Here is a 22,463-nt window from a genome sequence, read left to right as displayed (position 1 = left end):
GAAAATTTTTGAAAAAACATTATGGTATTTTAAATAATATACTTAGGTATTAGTAAGACCCATGAAAAATCTCTTACAAATAACTCAATGTTATTTGCCAGAAATTTCTAATATCTTACAGAAAACTAAGTTGTGTAAAATTACAATATAAGCAATCTTATTATTATTTCTTTACTTTGATAACAAATATTTTATTGAGTTCAAAGTATTTCTTCCAAATGTGTGTTTGACAGTGAAAATATTAAACCATTATGCCACTATTTGAGATCTTTAAAACAAGATTTTATCTTTTCTATTTTAAATTTTTGTCTATGACTTGCAACAGCTAAAAGATTTGCTTGCTTGTCGCTTTTGCCCCAAAAAGACCCTGAAAAATTATTAACCAAATGGAGAGATAGTACAAATTCTTTATATTTCAAAAATCCAGGAAAGAGTTCCAATTTGAATAATTTATCTTAATCCATTCCATTTCAAGCATGGTGAGTTTTAGTTTAATAAATAAAAACCAACTCTTTGGTCCGCCAAGTTCAGAAAGTCCGGCAAGTTTATTATGACCTATTTACTACTATCTGTGGCATAACTTTAACTAGTTTGTATGAATATAGCATCTCTGGCCTAGGAGTCTTGTAAAGCTGAAGAGCAACAGCTTGTCGAACATCTTCTGGTAAATCCTCATTAATGAGACATAGTACAACAAATCTTTCAGTTAGATACCAGAAATGATTCTGCATTGAATTGAAGCATGCCTTAGCAGAATTAAGGTTTCTATCTATGTACTGAATCATATCATTAATGGCTTGTAGGTCCTGAAATGGAGTAGTACTAAGTGTTAAATAATAAATAGCTTTGGCCATAAACCGGGCGTAATGACAAGCAATTGCCATATGGATTTTAAAGTTGGTTACTGATCCACCAAACCAAAAAATGCTGAGTTGAACAAGGTTTTTATAATCTCTTTGATGAAAGAAATGATCATCTAGGCAAGTTTGGAGAAACGACAGAGCTTCAGAAGCCTGGAATATAACTTAAAGATTCAGTTTTATACAAATATCTTAAATATCTAACAAAAAAATCATGGTACCACTTACCTTGATTGACAAAATAGTCCCTGGCTCTTCTTTAAATCTCTTAAGATCTGTGTAACAAATGCCTTTCCTCAATATTTCATTCCAATTCTGTTTCAAGTTCTCAAACAGTGGTTCAGTTGGACCTAATGTTTTTGTCCTTTCAGTAATAGAATTGCAAAAATGCTAAAAATTTTAAATAAACTTGCCGCATCTTGATTTTAATATTTTTTAATTTTAATTTGGCTCTTGCAAAAAATGTTAATAAAAAAAAATTATACTTATACCTTGAAGTAAAGCTCATACATATGATGCCTGCAAGCTAACCATCCCATAGTTTTTCCCATGCATTTTTCTAGTTGTGTACAAACACCATTTAACCATCCAGTGTTTGTGGCAGTTGTATCAAATGACAGATATTCTACCATATCAAATAAATCCATTCTTCAAGGATTTTTTGAATTACTTTTGCTTGTGTGCTTGCTTTACCATTGACTACAGGAACAATGCCAATAAGTTGAGTGCCAGGAATGCCTGGACACGTAATGATAACAGCTACTCTCTCAATTTTTTTTCTGCCTTGACTTGTACTTTCAGACATTATCTTTGAATCAAAATGTTTAGTAAGACATTTATTTTTAACAAGATTTTTAAACTTTTTTTTAATTTTTTGACCGTTTTCGTTAAGTTTTTGCTTTTTCTGCCTCTGCAAACTGCTCTGTGATATTGAGAAATCATCAATATGACCTCCGCTGTTATTTATGATAGTTGCCAGTGTTGCTACAGCTGCAGTTGAAGAGATTCTGAACCTTGGTAAAGTAATTCCTATGTCCTCCCAATTGCTTTTGGAATAAGAAGCGGTATAAAATCAGAACCTTTGCTTTTTATTCCAGGAATAACAAATTCTTCATCTATTTCCTCAATCAGATTACCATGTTCAAAATTGTTATCAGCATTAATAGAACTTATTTTCTCCTATCTCTCTTTTTTTTTCTGGACCTCCTCTTTTTTCTTTCCTTCTTCTATTCCCTTTCTCATTTGAAGCCTATTATATCTTGCTTGGAACTTAGTGTCTTTGCAAGAAGTTATTTGCACTCTTGATCTTCTTTGATCTTGCAGAAATTCTAGATCTTCTGGTCGTGCTTTTATATCCTTGCTGCTATCTTTCAGAATTTGCTCATCACAATGATTGCGAGCAATATCAAGTAAATTATCTAACTTGTTTGTAAACTCCTCTCTCTTTTTAATTGTTTTTGCACCAATATGATGCTTAGATTTTTCCAGTTTCTTTCTTTCACCTTCTAAAGCCACTATTTTTGTCCTAAACAAATAAAACTCTATCTAGATGTATCCACTAAGTTCATGATATATTCACACAGTACAAGTTTCTTAAGCCATACATAAGCTGCTAGTATGTATCATTTTATATTCATTATAAAAATATTAATTAGGTACCTAATTGCTTGATCTTGGATAAGGAAAGGAATTTCTCCTTTCAACCAGATTTCCTTCACTTGGTGTAGAAGACAGAAATACTTTTCGTTTAAAAACCAATTTTCTTTCGTGCAGCTTACTTGAAATTTATCATCTAGAGAACAAGAACTCACATCACTAAATGAGACATTTGAATTTTGCTTGTGCTTTATGAGTAGCCTGGAATGGTAATACTTTAAAACACTTCTATTAGTTGAAATTTTAGTATTAGCTAACACCTCTGTTCTTCCTCCTACAAAAAACGCTTTTCTTTTCGACATTTTTTTTTTAAAACTTCAAGCTAAAGTAACAAGCCATAAAAAATGATAAGCATACTTAACACAACCGTCATCAGCACCACCCATAAGTTGTCGTTATATATAAAAAATCGTTTTGAGGAAAGTATTTTTTTATATATTGGGTTGGGGAATATATTCGTAGCGTTTTTATCAAAAACTTTTATTTAAGGGAAATCTTTACTTATAATAATAAATTAATCGATTATATATTCGCCATCGCTGTTTACGACCTCCTCCCACCTCTCGACCAGTTTGTCGATGCCTTTCCGCCAAAAATCTCCCGGTCTAGTATCGAAGAAGTTACTGATCCAGTTTTTAAGGTCCTCTTCATTATCGAAGGTAACGCCCCTCATATGGTTCAACAGAGATCGGAAAAGATGGTAATCTGTGGGTGCAAGATCTGGAGAATACGGCGGATGCTGAAAGACCTCCCGTTCGAGCTCTTGGAGTGTGGCTTTGACGACTTGTGCAACATGGGGTCTGGCGTTGTCGTGAAGGAGTATGGTTTGGCCTTGTCGATGAGGTCTTTTCAGTTGAATAGCTTCATTTACGCGGCGTAGCTGGGCTATGTAGAGCTCCTTGGTGATCGTGACATTCCTATCGAGGATTTTCCAGTGCACCATGCCCTCCCAGTCCCACCAAACACATATCATGATCTTCTTTGGATGAAGGTCACGCTTGACTCTGGGCTTTGGCGTATCTCCTGGTGCCACCCATTCCTTCATTTGCTTCATATTAATATATAGACACCATTTCTCATCTCCCGTGACGATTCGATACAAAAAGCGCTGTTTAAGACCACGTGTTGGTCGATGGCGGGCGAGATGTTGAGAAGCAATCTGAAGGCGATTTTCTTTGTTTACTTCGCTCAACTCGTGAGGTACCCTGGCTCCCAATTTTTCAGCAAATCCCATTGAATGAAGATGGTTGAGAATCGTTTTATGATCACAGTTCATTTTTTCGGCCAATTCACGACTTGTTTGGTGACCGTCCTCCTTTAAAAGTGCTTTGAGACGCTCTTCGTCGAAGTCAGAAGGTCTCCCGCTGCGAGGTGTGTCGTCGACGTCAAAATCGCCATTTTTAAACTTTGCAAATCATTTTCGTGCAGTGGACTAACTGTAAAATAAAATAAAATATAAAAACGCTACGAATATATTCCCCAACCCAATAGATGGGGTCTCTATAAGTCCAAAGGCTTAGTAGTGTACCTAAGAGTCTGAGATTTTTAATGGGTTTTACTAACACCTACATACATGATTTAAAATACCATGGTATTTTTGCAAAATTTCTCGTGCCTTTTTTTCGAGCCCCTGATCACAACGGCACCTTATTTTATATAAAAAAATGACTTTCAAACCCAAAGTGCAGGGCTTAGCAGTGCACCTTTGAGTCTAAAGTTTTCCAGGGGTCTTACTAATACCTAAAGACGACAACAATAAATTTTTCAGCACGATGGCGCAATGGCTCACACTGCAATCTTGGTTAAAGAGTGGCTTGACCAAATAAACTTTGTAGTTATGCATTGGCCAGCTTCTTTAGATCTCAATCCTATCGAGAACATTTGGTCTTGGATAGACAAGAGATTGGTCAAAGAGAGCATAGCCAGTGTTGCGCAATTACAGCAGGCCTTAGAAATGCTTTCGAAAGAATTTCCAAGCGAATTATGCATACGACTAGTTGAATCTATGCGTAAAATGCTTTTTAATTTAATTAATTCAACACTTTCCAGTAGGACACAGGCTCCATAAAATTTTTAATCGAAACTATATTAAATTTAGTTATAGTTGCATGCCTAATATCAAATCTTTAATAAATGCGCATAATAACAAAATTCTTCAAAGCAATAAATATAAAACAACAAAAGAATGCAACTGCATAGACAAAAAAAGTTGTCCGTTAAATAACCAATGCCTTTCTAGCAATGTCGTATACCAAGCCACTGTAAATTCTGGGGATCCTCAATTTAAAGACAAAGTTTATTTCGGTATAAGTGAAATTACATTTAAACTTAGATATGCCAACCATCTTAAATCTATCAACGCACTTAAATATAAAAATGACAATGTACTTAAATATAAAAATGACAAAATATGGATGCTAAAATCTAAAAATCTGAAACCGGTGATTACATGGAAGATTGTAGCACAATGCAAGCCCTACAATCAAGCAGCAAAAGTTTGTAATCTTTGTCTCCGCGAAAAATTTCATATATTATCATACAAAGGAGAAAACTTACTTGACAAAAGATATGAAATAATATCAAAGTGCCGTCATGCAAAGAAATTTTTGCTATCCTTATTCGACACCATGGGCTAAAACCTTTGACGTCTTTTTGTTTAGTTTTGGTTTAGTAACGTCAGAACTCGTTCTACCGTGATTTTAATTTGTAATATTTTAACGGTTTTTAAGTAATGATATACACTATGGCTGATGATTTCCGAAAGACATGAAACTCAGAGTTCCATAAAAAGGTGTTTTTATTCATTTTATACAAATAAATAAATAAATATTGCTCTATTATTCAATAGTATCGAGCACTCTCAAACGAACAAGAGTATTTGTATTATTATACTATAACAATACATTATATATTTTGTATATATATATATATATATATATATATATATGTGTGTGTGTATGTGTGTGTGTGTGTATGTGTGTGCGTATATATATATTTCAAACATATATATATATACATATATATATATATATATATATATATATATATATATATATATATATATATATATATATATATATATATATATATATATATCTGCTGGTGTCCCAGCCAGCATGTCCTTTTAGGCCCCATATGGGCACCAAATGGGCAGCTTTATGGGTCCCAAATGGGTTGCCCATATCCCGCCCAAGGAAAAGTGTCGCTAGGCGTGAATTGAGTTCCAATTGGGCAACCCATATGGGGTGCCTACGTGGGGCCCAGTAAGGTACCATTTAGTAAAAATTTTTATATATACGGTTTTTCAGTTAAGTTCCTAATTTTCAATTAGTTAAAATCTTTAATTATAACAATAAATCTGTTAGTGAATTAATGTGCACAGAGTTTTGTATATTTTTCATTTAGTTCAAATTATATGAAAATTTTATAAAAACCAGTACAACTTTGTACACGAATTTCATTTAGAATTTTAAAATTCTGTATAAAGTTAGTCATTTAAATGGCTAATTTCATGCACCGGAAAACACACCGCAAAATGTCACAGCTTATGTTAAAAGCTAAGCAATAATTTTCATAGGTTTACTTACCACCTTATGCATAAACACACAGCAACGCCTAAGACCAAAAAAGGTTATAGTATTCACAATTTGTTGATAAAAACACTTATGCATTAACATACTACAACACTTGAACACAAAATTAAGCTGCAATTTTCATAGGCCGGTTTACTTTTTAAGCGCTTGAAAAACTTGCTCCAACCTGAAACACAAAAATAAAAAAAAGAGAATTTTTCTTTCGCAGTTTGATTTATTATATTTCAATTTTTTTCTCTTTCTTGATGAAGCCTTTGCTACTTTGCTTTTTTCGCACTTTCTGCACGTTTACCACCCCGAACTCGCGCTCCAGTAAACCATTTGGCCGCAGCTATCTCGATGTCTTTTGTAGTTGCACTTGAAGTCAACACATTTTGTTGAACAGCACCTAAAAAAGGTAATAGTTCCATAAACACTCATTATTATCTCAATATACATTTGCAAAAGACACAATCTATATCTTTGGCATAAAATTTGTCAGTACGTAACTATGGTGAAGCACCTTACTACTCACTTATTATTACAGTGATGCAATATTATCATTTATTATCAAATAAAACAATCCAACACACACAATTCTTACAATAATATCATTAATTAAACGTAGACTAATCTTATTTAGTTTGATATCTTTAATATTCATAATTATGAAATAAGTATTGAAGTGAAGCAAAACCTATTAGGGCTTTAAGTAATATTGGGTGTTACAATATTGCACAGCAATAAATAGAAAATACAGTTGCATACATACTGCACAGTATGTTAAAAAATTCAGTTCCCTTTAATCCATTTTTGTTATTAATTCCACTATAATTAAATTGCAGAGCTTGGTTATTATCTGGCATCACTGCTTGCATCATCCTTGCTACAGCTTCAAAAACTTCTCGTCCTCCAAGACTGCTGAAATGAGCGACCTATATTACAAGTTACTTAATAACTATATTTACTTGAAAGCATGAAGTAGTGTAACACTTACCAAAAATCACTAATATATAGAAATTTATTTCATAATAAGTCACTGTGTTAAATGTAATACACTTGCTTAATTGCCTGATTGAGTTACATTTTGTTACAGCTTTTAATTGTATCAACTACTTAATTAAGTATAATTAATTTAGATTCCAGTATAAACTTCAAGCAATTTTTCTTATAGCTATTTTTGCTGTTGTAAACATTATTACATAAGTAGATTTAATTATGTCTACTTATGTAATAATGTTTACAACATAAAAATTGCTTGAAATATATACTGGAATCTAACAATAGCTTGTTCTCTAACCAGAGCTTTAGAAATATTGTCATCTGTTTTGAGTCGATTGTTTAATAGCTGAAAGTCATGGAGGTCTTTTATAGGAATAATATAACATAGAAGTTGTGACGCTTAGCTTATAGCATTTTTTTGTTGCACCAAAGCATTTAAAATATTTCCATGAATAGTCTGTGTAACTTTAATTTCTTGTACACTTTTGAGAATAGCTTCCAGATATGGTCTCAAATTGGAGCCTAAAAAACAGAATAACAGAGCATTTAAAAAAATTTGGTACTGTTGTTAACCCTGCTAATTCTGCTAGAATTAAAAATTGTAGAAGAGAGCTGTAAGGTATTAACACTGACAAAAATTTTAAACAAATCAGTGTCATATACAGAACAACTAAGTTTCAATGAATCAACAATGATGATAAACTTGACACACAGATCAGCTATTTCAAGTGATACTTATTTCATTAAATACATTTTAAAACATGCAGAAATGCATCAAAATAAATTGATCATGAGTACAGAATACAGCTTAGACACTTAATTAATAAAACTATGAATTTCAATACATCTAATACTAATCTAACCTTAGCCATTATCAGGAACGACTTCAACTACAGAAATAAGAGTTGTGTCATGAGCAGCTAACATGCACTGACTGGTTGAGCTTGTAGTAGGCATACTAAAGATGGCAGGTGAAACGTGGGTAACAGAAAGAGCAGCAGGAGAATTTGAAGATTGAATAGATGCAGAGTGGAAAGAATTATATTGAACAGGAGGCATATAAATAGAAGAACTTATTCTTGGAGGCGGACTGGGAGGTTGCAGTACATTTGACTTCTTGGAAGGACATTCTTCATTGTCAGTATCAGAGTCTGAATAAATTCGCTTTGAGGTTATTAAATGCCTGAAAGTGTAAAAATATTTTATATACAACTTAATCATTTGAAAAATAGGCTATAAAAGAAAATGTAGTAGTTACATTACAGAAAATGTAGTAGTTACTACATAATGTACCCCGTGTTTATTTGTCTTTGAGGTTTGTTCACGAGCTTGAGCATCTGGGTCAGCTGTGCCAATGTCTGATTGACTCAAAGCTTTTGTCACCTTTTCTTCAGCTCTTTCATAAGTTGCTTAAATATACAGTCAAAAATGATATAAGCTAATTGTTTAAAATTTTTGTACAGTTTTGCATCAGTATCAAACAAGTTAATGGAAGTGTAAAATAGGCCAACAACAATTTTATATTGTACCTGCTCTTCCCAGAACTCTAACAAAAATTTTGGCCAAGTTGCCAATGGTTCACACTGTTCACTAACAAGCTTCTTCAGTTTACTTCTGCTTTTTTTAGAATGGAAGAAACACTCTTCTTCTTCTTCTGAAACAAACCATGACACTGGGATAGTGGCTACACACTGCTTATTCATAAATTCAACGATTGCAAACTTAAATGACATATTGCTGGAAATACCAATTAGGATGTTTGGAAATGTTATATTACTACATTATATTCTACACTATATTTCCACAGTTTAAATACAAAATCTGATTCCATAGTTTGAAAAACAAATAACATATCAGCAATAATATCACATAAAAATACGTTATACAAGACAATGATAGAGCAACAATATAAACGTTATGTATTTTTTAAACTTTTATGAACAAAATTCTACATGAACATGTTAGCAAGAAGATTGAAATTATATGAATTTACAAAACATGTAAATTAAAAATACAATAACTTTTAAACTAATTTATATAACAAGGATTTATATAACATTACATCACTTAATTATTATTAGGGACGCTATAAAACATAATGAATTTTAAAAAAACTTGCAAGAACAAAACAGCGAAGGTTAATCGTTTGTATACGTTTTTATCATAAGTTGTTTTTACTAAATTTACACTTGATGCAGCAAAGGCGTAAGAACAAAGTTGTCACCATAAGATATATTAGCAAATTTTTTTCCAATATTTTCAGACTGTACAAACTTCAGAATTGTGGATAAATGAGCAGCTAAAAATATTTCAAAGTGAGTAGAATCTAAAGGAAAATGAAAAAATGGTTTCAAATGAGTGAATTCATTGTAGATAATAATTATATCATTTTATGATGTTTGCAATATGTGTCTGACAGTTGATAGGTTCCCTAGAATTTCAAAATAATTGTTGCTAACTGTTGATGAAATGAAAATATTATCGGTTTTAAAATGTTTCTATTGATGATAAGTTTCATGAGAGAAGTTTGGCGGCACAGAACCAGTAAAATGTTCTTTGGACGGCACATTTTTTAGATATTGCTATTATTTTCTGCAACCAAGAGGATATGTTCTTTTTCATAATAGCGTTGCATTACTTGAGCAATAGGATTCTGAGGCTTTTAACCATTTTTTTATTTGACCTAAAAAATTTTCAAAAGGAAATGATGCTATTTTATCTAGGGCTCCAAGGTTTCTACAATCTTGTGGTAAATGAATGACTGAGTATACATTATATATGAGCTGGCTAGCACCATATATGGTGCCAAAATCTGTAATAAACATAAGCAACGATTTCTCTGCATAGTCACAGTACTGCAAACTGTTAGCAAATTCAAGTCGCAGTAAACATATCATAACAACAGAAAATGTGAGAAAGTTTGATTCATATTGTTGGGAATAGCATCACGAAGAAAAACTGCTCCCGAATATAACATAAACTGCATAAACTTTGTTTGCCTTCCATTGTTTGTATTCCAGAATTGATCGTGGTTGCCTGGCAAATTCACGAGGCAAGTAATTTCTCAACTTTATTAAGTTAACAGAAATATCATTCACTACCCTCGCTGGCAACCTGTAATGCAAATCGCCTTCCAACCAGAGGTTAAAAATCCTTCTAACTATGCCTAAACAAGTAAGGTGCATATTGTCAAGTGGGCATTTAGAAACTAACCCAATATTTTATTCTAACAAAGGTGACTGTCTACTCGGTAAATGGTGGTCCTCATCTTTTTCCCTAACAAAGTCATCATCGGTTCTAAGAGACGCATGCAAATTTGGATATATCATTTTATTGTTCAAGTAAGCACTTTCCTCTGTACAAAGTTCACAGGCAATATAACCTCCATGCCCCTTAATTTGCTTTATATATGATCGTGCTGGTGCATCACATATAATTGACTCCACTACAGTTGGATAAATTTGATCTAAATATCTCACACCATTTTGAAGTAAATGTTGTCGTAGTACTTGTATACGATGTAAAGAATTTTATTTTTCATTTAAAAGTAAGCGTGCTAGAGCGGTCTTTATTTCTTGTAAGAGAGAGTAAAGTAACAAAATGCTCGTTTTTATATAACAACTAAAAGAAAGCGTGAGAGGCAAGAATGACTGCGCGATTGCGCGCAACAAATGCTTCATTTCACTGATAAAGTCATTTAAAAATGTAGTGATACATAAAGGCTTGGATGATCCAGCATATAAGTCAATAATAAAAGTATCTGCTTTTGGTAATTCAACGACAGTGCCTAATATTGTATTTAGATATCTAATGTGTTTATTTTTATTGTATGCTGATCTAAACTCAAATCGTACCATCTCGTTTGTTTTTAGTTTGCATTTTTGTTTATTTATTGCTGTGAAGGGTTCATACTAGATGATAGTAGAGTTTACAAAGATATTTCATAGATACTGTGTGTTTAATATTATTTTTTGTTTTTTTAAGAGCGAAACTTCTTCTAATTTAAGTTTTTTTTTGTTTTTTTGTTTTTATCCAAAATTGTCCAAAAAACAAAATATTCAAGGACAGCCATTAGAGAAATTATAAATTTAAAAACACGGGATCTCTTGAGGATAAAATTAAAAGTGGAAGACCTCCAAAGCTTACAAACATGACATAAAGTGTTTTAAAAATGTGTTTCTAAGAAATCGGAAAAAAACCTCCAGTGAACTAGATATTCAGGCTGCGACTGGGACAAATGTTTCCTCATCTTGCATTCGACGAGATATGCTAAAAGCTTTAGACAATTTAAAGCCTTTACTACGTCGTGGCAATAAAGAAAAAAGACTTAAATATGCAAAACAGCATAATAATTGGACGCAAGGAATGTTAAACCGTGAACTATACACAGATGAATCAAAATTTGAATTGTTCGGTAGCAGAAGACGACAGTATGTAAGAAGAAGGGTAGGAGAAGCTTATCGCCCTGATTGTCTACATCCAAACAATCAAGTATGGTGGAGGTTCTGTTTTAGCTTGGGGTTGCATTTCATCATCTGGAGTAGGTGATTTAATCAGAATTGATGGCAAACTTACAGAAGAACAGTTTAAAGAAATTTTAAGACATAATGCAATACCATCTGGAATGAGACTAATCGGTAATAATTTCATTCAACAGCAAGACAATGATCCCAAACATTGTTCCCGAGTGGCCAAAAAACATTTACAGGACATGTGTGAGGAGGGAGTTCTCAAAGTAGTGAACTGGCCTCCTCAAAGTCCAGATTTGAACATTATTGAACATATTTAGGATTATTTGGATAAAAAAAAGGCTGAATATAACCCCAAAAATGTCAAAGAATGTTTTCGAATATTAAAAAGAGAATGGGATAATATTCCACAAAGTTTCAGTACGAATTTATATGAATCAATTCCCAGGAGATTCGCTTCTGTGATCAACCCAAAAGGCGGACATATGAGGTATTAATTTGTTCTTTCTTTTTGTATCATATTTTATGAAATTATTTCAAGATATTTTTGTTTATAATATATGTTTCTACCCAGCCGGCACATCTAGTTCCCAACACGTGTTTGGAACTCTTGTTCGTAACGTGTAGATTACGGTCGCCTGTTACCCGCCTTCACCTGTTTAAGACGTGGCGTTTTACACGTAGAAATCACGTAATTAGTTTCGTTCCTAGTCCGTGGTTAATTTCATTAGCAAAACGTGTTCGATACGAGTTTTTTTAACTCAAATAACCATATGGTTATATTTGACATGGCTATATGACCATGTATGGTCATATAGTCATGTCATATAGCCATATGGTCATATAGCCATATAGTCATATAACTATAACCATATGGCTTACATATCTATGCAACAGAGCGTTTATTAAGATTTCATTTATATATATGTTTTATAGTATTGCAACTTTTAAAATATTGAAAACTTTTAGAGTTTAATAGTATTGCACCAAACTTAAGTTTGGTGCAATATAATTATAGAATTTATTCTATAATTATAGAATTTATATATAATTATAGATAATATATAATTATAGAAATTATATATAATTATAGAAATTCTATAATTATAGAATTTAGGTAAAACACGCTTTTTTAATATAACAGACAAAAATAATACATGAATTGAGTAATAGAATTTGTCAACAAGTCACTACAAGGTAATATAACTATTATAATAAAAACTATTCCTTAGTTTTATTAAGTTTGTCTTCAAATGATAGGCGATGCCGCTGTTCAACTACGACTCTTTTACGTGATTGCTTTAAACGCTCACTCATTTCAGTTTTGAGGTATGTCTCTGAACACGATTTTCACTTTTGTGTCAAAGACTTCAACATGATTATTAGTAAAGTTTCTAACTCGATTAATGCAACGTGATCATTATAGTTTTTTCCAGGAACATTATTGCCGTACATAAGATTGACTTTATTCTGGACTTCATTAGTCATTAACATGTCAAAGATAGATGCTATGTGCTCTTTTTCATTGTCTGCTGAAAGAGCCAAAGCATCAAACGATAATTTTAATTTTCGTTGAAGTTCAACGTCTGCTTTCGATTTGGCTTCAAAAGGAACAAGGTCTTTTGAGTTGCTAATTCGGTAAAAGAAATTACTGTCACCGTTGTCTGCGTTGCTTGTTAAAATTTCGGCCAATCGACCGAATTTTTTCTCCAATAAAACTAATCGGTGGCTGATATGTGACAAAGACAACATCACTTTTCGTTGAAACTCGGCCGCCTCCAATGGGTATATGCTGTTTTCACTGCTTACTCGAGGAGCCCTTATATTAGACATAGTTGAATGCGATTTTGCATTTTCTGTAACTATTAAAAAACAAAGAATATAGTGAAAACAATTTTTAGAGTTTTATAAATATATTTCAATTTTATGTAATTATTTTTATTAATATATCAATATCAAACATATCTTTTTAAGTAATTTATAATATAATAAATATAATTTAGCTACAAATATATTATTTATAAATAGCAATGGTATTAGCAAACTGATTATAGAGTTTAACCAAACTCAAAAATATTGATCAGATTTTGTGCTGACTAAAAGTTGCAATCTGTTTTAACAGAAAAAACCTTTAAATTTTGCAAATGCTCATGGGAATATATTTATTTTAACTTTACTTAATTATAACTTTTTTGTGTTATTATCACAAAATTATATATAATTTATTATTGAACAGTATCTTAATCATAATGTTAATGTCAAACTTAAATCTACACATCGTTACAAATCCAACAATATATGACAATGTCTAGGGTCAATTCACAAAACTAAAAATTAGTTAAGGGCATGTGTTTCTCTAGCCTCCTAAAATAAATAAAAGAAAAGAAAACTGATTCAAAGTATTTTCGATTGTAACCAATATCTTTCTCACAGATTGTGTCTATTCCACTAGTAACAGGAAGAGATGATAGCATTTTATCATGCTTTAGATCTGGAACAAAAGTAGCAGGAAGGGATGTTAGCATTTTAGCTTGCTCTTGATCTGAAACAAAGGTATACAAGTACACACACACACACACACACACACACACACACACACACACACACACACACACACACACACACACACACACACACACACACACACACACACATACACATACACACATACAGTATTGGCCATTTTTTTGATATCATTTGACTTTGATTGATAATAAATCAATGATTGTTTGACTCATTTCAAATATAAAAAGTGTAAATTGATGAATATCATATTTTCTTTAAAATGAATATAGATATTCATAAAAGTATCAATCGATGCGCTAATTATCTGGTTTTTTTTAACACTTACCTTATAATCTAAAAAAATTGTAATGGCCAAAATTAACAATCCACTCTATTATTTCAAAATTCTTTCAAAATTGCGTTTGTCTTTGAGTAAAACTTTGAACTTATTTGCGAACTTAATAATTACTGTTAGAGAATTTTTTTAAAATTGTTATAAATATTTGAAAAGTTTGTGTAAAATGAAATATAAAAATTAGTATCTAATTAACTACAACATTTCAGCAATAAAAAAATCAAAATGACTGGAAAAACTATTGATAATATGACAAAATGTAAAATCATAGCTTTGAATGAACAAAACATCTCAATGAGAAAAATAGCTAAACATTTAAACATAACACATGCAACTGTTAGCAGAATTAACAGCCGATATCATGAATACAATACAATTGAAAATCTTCCGCGTCCTGGAAGACCCAGCATTTCAAATGAAAGAAATGAACGTTCACTTATTTGCATAGTGAAAAAAAATAGAAATTTATCATCTACTGATCTCAGTCGAAAATGGCAGGAAGCTTCTGGTGTTGTTGCTAGTGCTCGAACAATTAGAAGAGTACTACAAAATCATAATTACATGTGGCGAGCTGCTTGCAAAAAACCACGTCTATCAAAAAAACATCAGAAAGCAAGGAAAAACTGGTGCTTAGCTCATAAAATTTGGTCTAAGAGCATGTGGCACAACGTTCTTTTCAGCGATGAAATAAACATTGAGGTTGATTCAAGAAAAAACAGAGTAATGCTGAGAAGAATGCCACATGAAAAAATGCACCCAGATTGTTCTATGTATAGAACAAAACAAGGTAGTGGCAGTATAGGCATCTGGGCCTGCATGAACTATGAAGGTGTCGGTTGCTTCAAACTATTTGATGGAAGGCTTGATTCTCAAAGTTATTTAGACATATCAAATAATTATTTGATTCCTTCTGTTGACATTTTCCGAAAAGACACGGGAATTATCTTCCAACAAGATAATGCTCCATGTCATACTGCTAAGATTTGCAAGCAATAGTTTGAAGAAAACAACATTAAAGTCATGTCTTGGCCTGCTAATAGTCCAGATCTCAATTGTATAGAGAATTTGTGGTCTTGGTTAGACCACAATCTTGGTAAAATTGAAATAAAAGATCTGGACCAGCTGAAAGAAGAAGTAACAAAATTACTAAAAAATGTTCCAAAAGATATTACTCAGAATTTAGTGAATTCCATGCCGAAACGGCTCAATGAATGCTAAAAGCTAAAGGATTCTCAACAAAATATTTATTTTTTATTTTTTTATTTTTTGTGTTTTTTAATTTATTTTTGTTTTTATGGTTAGTTAATTTTATTGTTGTGGTTTGTTTATTTTGGCCACATTTTTTTTTTGATACATATGAACACTTGTTTTCATTTCAATATTTCAGTTTTTAATTCTTTTATTTTTTATTACTTTATAATAAATTTATATGGTAAATATTTGATTTATTTGAATAAAAAAAAGTCGAAGAAAAAATCTCTTTTGATTTTTAAAATATGTAATTTCAAACTTATATCCATCTACAATAACATGATGGATTGTTATTAATGGCTAATACTGTATATCATTGATAAAATTTTACTAAAACACATGAAGATATATTATGTTGTATTTGACCGGATGATCACAATAAATATTTTGGATTACTAGGATTTTAGAATTACTACTACTTGTGATTAAAATTTATTTAAACCAACCCGTACCATCTTTCTCTTTTAAATTTGATGATATTGGCAATAATGTGGATATCACAGCTTCACTTTCTAAATCATTGGAAAAAAAAGCTACTATTTTATGTCAACTTTTGCATACCAACATTTGTTTATAAAAAGCAAAAATTATAAGAATTATAATTGATATAACTGAATAAGATGCAAAAAAGAATATCCTACGGTTTAGTAATGGTTTCTATAAAAATGAATGAAAAAAAACTAGATTTGTATCTATAAATTCTTGTGTATGTAATAAAAAGTGTGTTAAAAATATATATTTATAAAGAAGAATTTTATTTTTATTATCCTCTATTACCACAAAATTATTCTATTAGCACAAAAACTGAATCTACTCATCATGCATATGAATATTGTCAAATTTAAAGACTTACCAACAGTAAAGTCCAATTTCTCCCAATCTTTGGTCATTATAGTATTACCTCCTGGTTGTTTTCTATCCCCAAGACACCGTTCTATACTGGGGTATTTAACTAATTGATCAACTAAAAAAAATAAGATAAAAGAACTGACTAAACAAAAAAAAGAACACATGATAATGTCACACAACCAGAAAAAAATTGAAAATCAAAGATACCACAAGTATTCTCAATTGTAGATGCTGTCATTTTTTGTTTTTTATTGTACTTTTTCTTAGTTGTTACATCCTCTTCCATTTCATCTTCCATTTCATCACTACTATCTAATAAATAAGAAAATTTGAGCAATTAACTTTAGTTTATTGTCATATGAAACTGACAATATCACTGCTGAAAAGCTGACAAAATATTCTATATTTAGTATCAATTTTTGCATAGTTTTCCTTCTTAATTATGGTTACATCCCTCTCTCAACTTTTTAACTCTGAAACAGGTAACTTAAAAAACAAGGCTGCTGTGCGGAGAAACAAGTTGATGGTAAAAACTAACTTACAAGTTGATATTTTAAAACTTACAAACAAAACCATCATTTTGGGTTTTCTTTTTCTGTCTTGAAAACCGAGATGGTTTTTTATCTTCATCTGTACTAAGTATTCCAATTTTTAGCTCAAGAACGAGATCGTCATTTGAATCTAAATTAAAAAATTACTAATTCCTTGTTTGAACTAAACAAATTATATCAACAGTAAAAAAATTTTACTGTTTATTAATCTTAAATAAAATAAAAAATTACAAACTATTTGAATGCTTTATTTTTATTAATGGGAACGAAAACCAAGATTTAGTAGACTGAGTGCACAATTTGATCATTGATAGCACTGAATTAAGAGGATTTCTTGGAAAATGAACAAGGTTGCTTTCAAAGTCAATCCACCGACGTGGAATTATGTCTTCAACAATGTTTCGTCCTTCTTCCCAAACAGCAACACAGAATTTATGCTCTGTCATTTTTTAATTAACTATAAGTACAAATTTTCTTTAAAAAACAGCATTTTTAATTAAATTTCTAATAAAAGTTTACTTTAAATAATAAAGTGAGTAAAACACTTGGAAAATGAAATTGAATTTTATAATTATAACTTTTTATTTCATTATTATTTATTTTATTAACATTTATATCTTTATAAATATTATTATAGAAAAATATAAATGTTATTTCTAGAATAACATTTATGTTTTTACATAAAAATTGTATCAAAGTACATGCTCATAGGCACACACCTAATTTCACTGAACATTATATATAAATAAGTTAATACCAAATAAAGACATAATTTTTTAATGTTATGTAAGGTCGAACAATAAAACTAATCTAAAAGTCTTAATGTCCATACACAGTGTATACTTGGATAGAAATATTAATTAGGCTCATTATCAACAGGAAAAAAAAATTAGGCCATTTGAATGTTTCATAGCATAAAGTTTCTGCTTCACATCGCACATGTAAAATGTTTTAATTTTCCATAATACACTATTAGGATCAGCACAAACAAGTATTCCAAGCTCCTTGCTATCAAGAGGTACGGAGAAAAAAGGTTGCAAGTCTTTTGAATGTATGCATTTGCATAGTAGAACTTTTTCATCTGCACTGTTGTCTATCTCAATAACTTTACAGTATGTGCCTGCATTGCTTAAAAAAAAGCTATCTCTTTTTGTCTCAGACAATTTTATGCAAACATTTTTTTTCAACATTTTGGGCCTGACTTTGAATCTTTCTTGGATGCGTTTTACAGCAGAAGCTAAGGGATTATTCTTAGAACTTTGTACACAGCTTTTCAGTTGATGCAAATAATTTTCAAATGGAAAGCATGAAAGATTCGATTGCGAACAACCATAGTATTTAACATCATTGACTAAATGAAGAAGATTGTGTACATTATAAGTAACAAATGATTTTCCAAAAATCATTTTACTATTTTGAACAAAAGCTTGCAAAAGCTCATTAGCAAAGTCCAAAAGACGAATTCTTTGTAAATCATTTTTTTATATGTAGTATCATTAAAGCTATGGAAAAAGCAGAAAACAATTCATACAGTTCAGAAGACAGTGTGTCCCTAAATACAACAATGCCAGTGTACAACAGTAATTGACGAAATTCTATAGCCTTCCACCTTTCTAAATTTATTAAACTTCGGGGGCGTCTTGCAAACTCTGAAGGTGTACTTTTTGCTATTTCTATTAAATTCCTAGAAATAAGTTCAAGATTTCCAAAACTTATACGAACATTTCGAGGTCCTGCCTTTATGTAATGCATAAACCTTCTGCATACACCTAAAAAGCCAAGATGCATTATGTCTAAAATAAAATGTTGAGTAATATCAAGATTATGTACTTGCAGTAAAGGGCTATTAGATTTTTTGTGCAGTGGATAACTTCCTGCTCGAAATTGTGCATCTGTTCGAAGCTGACCAATTGGTTCTATAAAAACAATTCGATGGTGGTATGCAATTCCAACACTTGTGCAACGCTCACAACCATACTTAGACGTATGTCCTGCAATACATTTAATAAATGCCCTTGCAGGAGCATCACAAATAAAAGCACGGATTTTAATATTTACATGTTTTCCGTCAACATTAAGTCCATGTTTAAGTAAATTATTAGCATCAAACACGAAATCACCTAAAAACTCATCAACACTACTTGGTTTACTCATACCACAGTAGATAGCCACTACAAAAGGTTGCTGAAAAGACTTAACTCTGCAAAGTATAGGCCAGAATTGTAAATTAGATGACTTATACAAAGGCAAACCATCAACATTTAAATCTATTTCAACACATTCATCAATGTTTAACATTACTTCATTTAATGACTCACAAATACCATTTTCCAAACCAAAATAAATATATTGACCACTACATTTTTCAACAATATCAACCCTACGAGGAGTAGACAGAAGAGTGCGTGGATCTTTTGGTATATCACCAAAAAATCTGCCACTATTTCTGAGCAATTTTAACAGATTACAGAACTGTTCTCTAGGCAAATTACAGTTTACAGCCCACTTTGTCAAGCCTTCAAGAAATTCATGTGTTGTTTGTACTCCATTGTAATGCTCTTTGATTTTTGAATTGATGGATGTTTTAATTTCTAAAAATTCCTGATTGTCAGCATTTTCCCAAGAGGTTAAATTATATTCAATATTATTCATAGTATCATTTTCTACTGTAGCAAATGGTTTACCAGATGTAATTGGTGGTTCCTCATCAGAATTACAACTATTATATAAAAAAAACTGATTATCTGCTGACGTCAATTGACTTTCTTCTTTAGCTAACTGACCTGAATTGGCAGCTCTCCATCTTTTCATATAATCTTTTTTAGATTTTGAGCTTTTCAACAGTTTCATACTTTTATATAAATACACTGATTTTTTAATAAGATAAACATTTGCTTAAAAATACATATAACATAAATAAATAAAAAATTACATACAAATAAACCTTATTATATTAGTAAAATTACAATAGCAATGAACAAACGTTACATAATTAAACAAATAAAACAAGAAAAATAACTAAGTGACACAAAATTTAATCATCTATTTTAAGTGGCTTTTATTACTGCGTATTCCGTATGAGGAATACGCAGAACACGTTTAAAATACGTACAGAAGATCTTTTACAGGTTTTTTTTCTTCATATAAGACAACTTCTTGGAGAAGCTAAAACTTTGGTCAAATACAGTGTATTTAACACGTGTTGAGAACTACCGGTGTAATTTTTAGTTTTTAACACGTGTTGAGAACGAGTGGTGTTATTTGACACGCAATGTGCCGGCTGGATATAAACCTGATTTTTTTTTTTACTTCATAAGTTCTTTTTTATTTTTACGATAAAATCAAAAATAATTATAAACTTATGGTGGGAAAAACTTATTCAAAGTACCCGAGAAAAAAAAACCGTTATGAAATTAACTAAAAAAACTATTAACTTAACTATTAACTAAAACTATAGTTTTAGTTAATAGATTAGTTAACAGTTTTTTTAGTTGATTTCATACTTTATTTAGGTTTTATTGAATTATTTGAATAAAGATTTCATATTTATATTAGCAGGGTTATTTTTCAAGAAATATGAATGTTTAAGTAAAAATGTAAAAATAATTATTTTTCAAACTTTACTTAAACATATATAATTCTTGAAAAAATAACCCAACAAATCTAATTTAACTAGTTGCCTTAGCAATGAGGACGCTTATTTATAAGACAACAATAAAAATAACAAATAATAAAGTGTTAGGTTGTTTAACTTGAACATTTAGAAAAATACAATAAATAGCAATAGTCAGTTCTTTTGGTAATTTCGCAGGTGCCAGTGGAATAATTGCACCCATAAGATTTGTCTTGATCTTTTATAACTGTATCTATAACGAAATTTAAAAAAATATTAACGTAATTCAACAATTTAATAACATATATTTTCCAATAAAAACGCATTCTTAACTCAACGTAATTTTAGAATGATGAAAAGGTTTCATTATCATTTCTCCATAGCTATAAAAATTAAAAATATATATATATATATATATATATATATATATATATATATATATATATATATATATATATATATATATACACAGTGCTTCCAGAAAGTATTAGCGCACTCGTAATTTTTTTATTATGGACAACTTCAAATCAATATAAATTGTAAAGTAATTTAAATTTTGAACTAATTTTTTTTTTAAATGAAAGGTAAAAGCAATTAAATTTAATTTTAATGTCAAATATTGTCAACCTGCTTGTTTTTTTTATGAGTTAATTAGAAGTTTAATGACTACTCGGAAAAATGTCTGAAATTAAGCGTGCAAAAGTATTAGCGCACTTACAGTTTTTCAAAGATTCTAAGAAAGTTTAATATTTTATGTGACCACCTTTGTTTTTAAGGCATGCCAAGACTCTACGCGGCATAGAATCTATAAGTTTTCTGATTAGTTCTTGTGGCACGGTGTTTCACAACTCTTGGATTTGCGTTTTGAGCTGCACCAAGTTAGTGGGATTGCTTTTTTGTAATTTGCAGTCCATCCAACTCCAAAGATTTTCAATAGGATTTAAAACAGGTGAGCGAGCGGGTCAAGGCATTAGATTCAGCCGTTTTTCTTCCATGTATTGCTTTATTGAGCGTGCTGTGTGGCAAGGAGCGTTATCTTGTTGAAATTGCCAGGTGGAGTCAGCCTTGAAAACGTCCATTGATGGCTTTAAATAATCTTCTAATATCTCTCTATATCGATGTTGATTAAGGCGATCAGTGTAAAGATGCGCCAGTCCATTGCTAGATCCAGCAATGCCGCCCCAAATGCCAATTGAACCTCCTCCTCCTTGAACCTTTGACATGATAAAACGAGGATTATACTTTTCGTTTTTGTATCTCCTCACGACAACCCTTTTCTTGCGATCAATAATTTCAAAATTTGACTCGTCGGAGAAAATTACTTTTCTCCATTGCTCTACAGTCCATGCAGCTCTCTCTTTGCACCATTTTCTACGCTTGAGACGGTCTTTGATACTTAATAGTGGCTTCTTTGTTGCAAGGTATGAATTGAGGTGTTTTTTCTTCATAAGCTTGCTAATTGTTGATCGGCTAACTTGATGTGCACCCAACGCTGTATTCAGGTCTGAGGCGATTTCGGCTATGCTCATGTTTGGGTTGCGTCTAGCGAGCATAACTGCTTTATTTTCGTCCCTTTCTGACATCTTTTTGGGACGACCAGAGCGACTTTTGTTTTTGACTGTTCCAAACTCATTATAATTTTTGAGCGTTGTTTAACGCTGCATTCACTGATTTCAAGTTGACCTCCGATTTCTCAATTGCTGAGACCACTTTTGTTCAGGCCAACAACTTGCCACTTTGTTTCAATTGATATGCTCCTTAAACCCATATTTTTGTTCTT

General features: G+C 31.2%; 3 protein-coding genes and 2 pseudogenes across 9 annotated transcripts in view; 1 reads left to right on the top strand and 4 right to left on the bottom strand.

Annotated features, from left to right (window-relative positions):
- The window catches only part of LOC149889185 (uncharacterized), a 123,098-nt gene that overhangs the window by 62,726 nt on the left and 37,909 nt on the right, over positions 1-22,463 (top strand). The gene's annotated exons all lie outside the window — the stretch shown is intronic.
- On the bottom strand, positions 6,367-8,823 carry LOC149889191 (uncharacterized; annotated as a pseudogene).
- On the bottom strand, positions 10,312-10,947 carry LOC149889190 (uncharacterized). Its single transcript, XM_090089201.1, has 2 exons — positions 10,776-10,947; positions 10,312-10,598 (listed from the first exon to the last, which is right to left on the bottom strand). Exons 1-2 carry the CDS (start codon positions 10,945-10,947, stop codon positions 10,312-10,314), a joined length of 459 nt encoding a protein of 152 aa, XP_089945327.1.
- On the bottom strand, positions 12,722-17,582 carry LOC145184328 (uncharacterized). Of its 6 annotated transcripts, none has more exons than XM_090088580.1 (7): positions 17,306-17,579; positions 17,084-17,200; positions 16,727-16,831; positions 16,524-16,634; positions 16,123-16,182; positions 13,950-14,101; positions 12,722-13,421 (listed from the first exon to the last, which is right to left on the bottom strand). In XM_090088580.1, exons 1-7 carry the CDS (start codon positions 17,514-17,516, stop codon positions 13,380-13,382), a joined length of 798 nt encoding a protein of 265 aa, XP_089944706.1. In that variant the 5' UTR covers positions 17,517-17,579; the 3' UTR covers positions 12,722-13,379. The 6 variants fall into 6 exon arrangements, with proteins under 6 accessions (XP_089944706.1, XP_089944705.1, XP_089944703.1 ...); XM_090088579.1 differs by having other exon boundaries at positions 16,117-16,182; positions 17,306-17,578; XM_090088577.1 differs by lacking the exon at positions 12,722-13,421 and having other exon boundaries at positions 13,748-14,101; positions 17,306-17,582.
- Positions 17,922-19,920, bottom strand: LOC149889189 (uncharacterized; annotated as a pseudogene).

The sequence above is a fragment of the Hydra viridissima genome, unplaced genomic scaffold (assembly GCF_058129835.1).
Source record: "Hydra viridissima isolate aposymbiotic clone 2 unplaced genomic scaffold, HvirCarnegie_v1 scaffold_5, whole genome shotgun sequence".
NCBI classification, from domain to species: domain Eukaryota; kingdom Metazoa; phylum Cnidaria; class Hydrozoa; order Anthoathecata; family Hydridae; genus Hydra; species Hydra viridissima.
Note: the sequence above shows the minus strand (reverse complement) of the source record. Positions and strands in the feature narration are given on the sequence as shown.